Source organism: Penaeus japonicus, unplaced genomic scaffold (genome assembly GCF_977035675.1).
Source record: "Penaeus japonicus unplaced genomic scaffold, GWHDUDI00000001_assembly GWHDUDI00000041, whole genome shotgun sequence".
Classification (NCBI taxonomy): domain Eukaryota; kingdom Metazoa; phylum Arthropoda; class Malacostraca; order Decapoda; family Penaeidae; genus Penaeus; species Penaeus japonicus.
The window spans coordinates 7,240,346-7,245,126 of NW_028234443.1; the positions used below are offsets into that span (position 1 = coordinate 7,240,346).

At 39.7% G+C, this 4,781-nt stretch overlaps 1 protein-coding gene across 1 annotated transcript in view; it reads left to right on the plus strand.

Moving 5' to 3' along the window:
- Window positions 1–288: 288 nt before the first annotated feature.
- Window positions 289–4,781, plus strand: part of LOC147466771 (uncharacterized) — a 122,353-nt gene continuing 117,860 nt past the window's right edge. The window contains exon 1 of the mRNA XM_086534336.1: window positions 289–426. Within this exon, the coding sequence (XP_086390462.1) occupies window positions 289–426 (138 nt within the window). The remainder of the gene's footprint in view (window positions 427–4,781) is intronic.

Below are 4,781 nucleotides of genomic sequence, written 5' to 3' on the forward strand. Positions count from 1 at the left end.
TTATTGATATAAACAACTTTATTATAAATGCACGTGGTGTTGTACTAATGCGCTGTTGTTTGCGATTGCTAATGGTGGTTATAATGGTAATGGTGGTGGTAGTTGTAATGGTGGTAGTAGCCTTAAGGTATTGATAGTAATGCTAATGGTGGTATTAGTAATGGTGGTGATAATGGTCATAGCAACAATGATACTGATAATTGATAATGGTAGTTGTGGTGATGGTTATCGTTACGGTAAGATAGTTACTGGTAATTGACGCTCGTTCTAGTAGTGTTAATGGCATCTATGGTGTTAGTGGTGGTAGTAATGGTGGTAGTTAATGGTGGTAGTGGTGGTGGTGGTTCTTCTAACACATATCTCCCTCAGCAGGACCAAACCACGGGTCGGTCCTCTTTCATGCAACGTCTCCATCTGCGGTTTATGGTGAGTGTCTCAATATAGGCCTATGTTGATAGGTCTCTCTGTCTCTCTTTGTCTCTTCCGTGTTGATTTTGTAGTTTGTATCTGTTTGTTATTTTGTTCGTCTTCTTGTTTTCGTGTTTTTTTGCATTGCATGTATTCTTAATCTCTTCTTCGTCTTGTTAGATTGTATTCTGGTGTAATTCTCTTACATATGTATAAGTATACACATACACATAAACATACATATACATATACATATACATATACCCATACCTATACACATACACATACATACATACATACATACATACATACATACACACACACACACACACACACACACACACACACACACACACACACACACACACACACACATACATACATAAACGTATACACATACACACACACATAAACGTATACACACACACACATAAACGTATACACACACACACACGCACACGCACACACACACACAAACGTATACACATACACAGTATATCTTTCTTTATGTCGTGTAAGTGTTGTGGTTTGCAACCTCGTTCGTTTTCTTTGATGTTATTAGAAAACAAACCAAACAGTAATCAGTGATAAAGATAATCATAAAACAATTTCGGTAAGGGTATTTCTCCACACACACCTTAAGACGCAAAAAAATAATGTATGCATTACTTATTATCATACCAAACACATTCTTCAATTTCTTTTCCCTCCGTTTTCTTAAGCAACGAATAGTTCAAAGCTTAAAAACCAGATGGCGATCAGAAAAAAAAACGGAATTAACGCATAAATTCCACACGACACGACTTTGTGTCAGCCGAGATTTATGACCAAATCAATCTATTATTGAATCACGTAAATAACAATCAATCAGTCAAAACACCAGACCCATTTTCTTTTATTTTCCATATTCCAACCAAGTCACAAATAGTTAAAAATTCAAAAAACAGATGGCGCTGATGGAGCAAGGAAAGAATAGAGCCACAAACACCGCACTTGACTCTCCTGTATATCCCACTTAAACAATAAATAAAAAAAATAAACCATCATAAAACCACATACACTACATCCAACCAATCATTCATAACGCCAAATACCACCTTTATATTTTATACGTTCCACAAACAATCCACCGCGAGTGAAAACCTTAAAAAAAGAAGGGAGAGATAAAAAAAATGGCGGTCGAGTGACAAGGCAAGGAAAGAATAAACCCATAAACTGAACACTTGACTCTCTTGACAATGGTTTTCCTCGACCGAAATATTTATTCCCGGCTAAAACAAACACAACATGAACAGGAAGGGTGTAAACTTTGGGGGGGAATGTAAACAACAAAAGAGTTTGTTTACTTGTATGTGTATATATATATCTTTGTATTTTTTCCTGTTGTTGTTTTGAGATATATTTACTATATTGGGATTTTGTTGTTGGATTTAGTTATTTTTTATATTATTAACGTCGTTGTTTGCTAGTATTTCTGTAATGTTTATCTGCATTATTGTTTATCATTGTCAATGCAATATAGATGATACCAATAGTATCGATAACTGTAATACATGCAGAACCTTCATAGTAAAATAATTCAAGTCACACACGCACACGCATAGTCGCACACGCACACGCACATGCACACGCGCGCACGCACACACACACACACACACACACACACACACACACACACACACACACACACACACACACACACACACACACACATATTTATGAACCCGCCAAAAAAATATATATATATATATATATATATATATATATATATATATATATATATATATATATATATATACATATTCACATCTTTATACACGCGTTGCCAAGGGCCGTTATGGAAAGTTAAAAGCGAAATAAACGCGAGCGAAAGTAAAAGCTCGCGAGAGAGCGCGGGTATAAACAACCAATCAAACGAGAAGGCAGAGACCGCCGGCGTAAATAAAAGATCGCAGTCGCCCGGTGTTCGGTGCCCCTCAGCGACAACAGAGGTGATTATAGAGATTAGAGCCTCTTTATAGACGATGAGATATTAGTTTATTCTCGGTGCTCTCTCTTCTTCTCTGAGGTCTGGTGGAGAGCTTTCTTTCCTCTCTTACCAATGCGGGGATGTATTTGTGGCTCTCGTGTTGTTTTTTTGCCATCAGTTGTTTGTATTTGGGGGGGGGGGGGAAGGGGGGTTGGGGGGGTTGAAGGGTGGGGATGGGGGATTGAGGAGCGGAGGGGGGGAGCGCCCGAGAGAGAACGAAGATCGAGAGAGGAGAGCGCGAGCGTACGCGAGAGAGACGGCGAGCGAGAGAGCCGAGAGAGAGCAGGCGAGGGCGGAGCGGGCCGCACAGCACGCACTTTCTTTCCACGCTGTCTATTTTGGTCTGATAAACAAATAATCGCTTTCTCTCTTTCTACTCTCTCTCTCTCTCTCTCTCTCTCTCTCTCTCCTTCTCTCTCTCTCTCTCTCTCTCTCTCTCTCTCTCTCTCTCTCTCTCTCCCCCTCTTCCCCCCCCCCCCCCCCCCCCCCCCCCCCCCCCCACCCCCCCCCCCCCCCCACCCCCCCCCTCCCACCCACTCTCTCTCTCTCTCTCTCTCTCTCTCTCTCTCTCTCTCTCTCTCTCTCTCTCTCTCTCTCTCTCTCTCTCTCTCTCTCTCTCTCTCTCTCTCTATCTCTCTCTCCCTTCCCCTCCTTTCTCTTTTCCTCTCTCTCTCTCTCTTTACTTCAACCCTTTCCATCCTTGAGCCTGCGTTAGCATAACAATGAACCAGAGGGAACTTTTTGACTTGACGTAAGACAGTGGAAAAATGAGAGGGGACGTGGGAGTGTTTTTTTTTTCCGGGTGGGGGGGGGAGGCGTCGAGGAACAGGGGGAGGGGGAAGGCGAACGGGAAGACGGAAATAGGAGAGGGAGCGGGTTACGTCGGAAGGGAGAGGGGGGGGGGGGTGTTATGGAAAGAGTGTTTATATGAAAATATATATACATACATATACATACATGTATTTATATATATATATATATATAAATATATGTATATACATATATATATATATATATATATATATATATGTATACATATATATATATATATGAATATATATAATAATATATGTATATATATGTATATATACATATATATATATATATATATATACATACACATATACATATACATATACATATAAACATACAAATAAAAACATACACACACACAGACACACACACACACTCACACACACACACACTCACACACACACACACACTCACACTCACACTCACACACACACACACACACACACACACACACACACACACACACACACATACATACACATACACATACGCACACACACAGACACACACACACACTCACACACACACACACTCACTCACACACAACCACATCACGACACTCACACCAACTCACACACACACACACACACAAACATACAGCACATACATACAACACATACGCACACACACACACTACAACACACACACACACACATACACACAACACCACACCGCACAACACATACACACAACAGTCACACACACACACACACACACACACAATATATCTTATATATATATTATATATATATATATATATGTTTATACATTATATATATATATATATAAAATGCAGTATGTATGCTCACACCCACCACACCACACACACACACACACACACACACATATATATATATATATATATATATATATATATATATATATATATATATGAAAAAATGTATATATATATACATATATATAAATATATATACACATATACATAAATCTAGATGTATATATAGATTATAATGATTATAATAATAACAACAACAGAAAACAAGAGCAAACGAGAACTAACAAACAAGAACAAACAAACTAACAAACAAAACACAACCCACAACCTCTCTCTCCGTCACATTTCGCGCGAAAACTTGACTTCACAACAAAAGAGAAAATTTGTTTTTTCCGTTGAAATCCTTCTGTCGAGTTCCTTACTGTATCTCGCTGTTGTTGTTGCTTTTGTTCTTGCTTGCTTGTTATTGTTGTTGTTGTTGTTGTTGTTTTAAAGTCCTTCTTGGGTAGATGTGAATACCAGTTGTGAAGAGATGAAACGGAGGCGAGGACAAGACTAAAAGTTTTAAGGAAGGGAATTACGTGTGGGTGGGTGGGAGCGGAGAGGGAGGGAAGAGGGAGGGGGGATAAGAAGAGGGGAGAGGGGAAAAAGAGGGTAGCTGAGGGCGAAAGAGAGGGTCGGATCGAGGGGATGGGAGTATGGTGAGAGAGAAAAGAGATATAGGGGCGTGAGAGCGAGAAGAGAGAGTGAAAGAGAAAGAGAGAGCGAGAGGAGAGAGAGGAAGAGAAGAAGAGA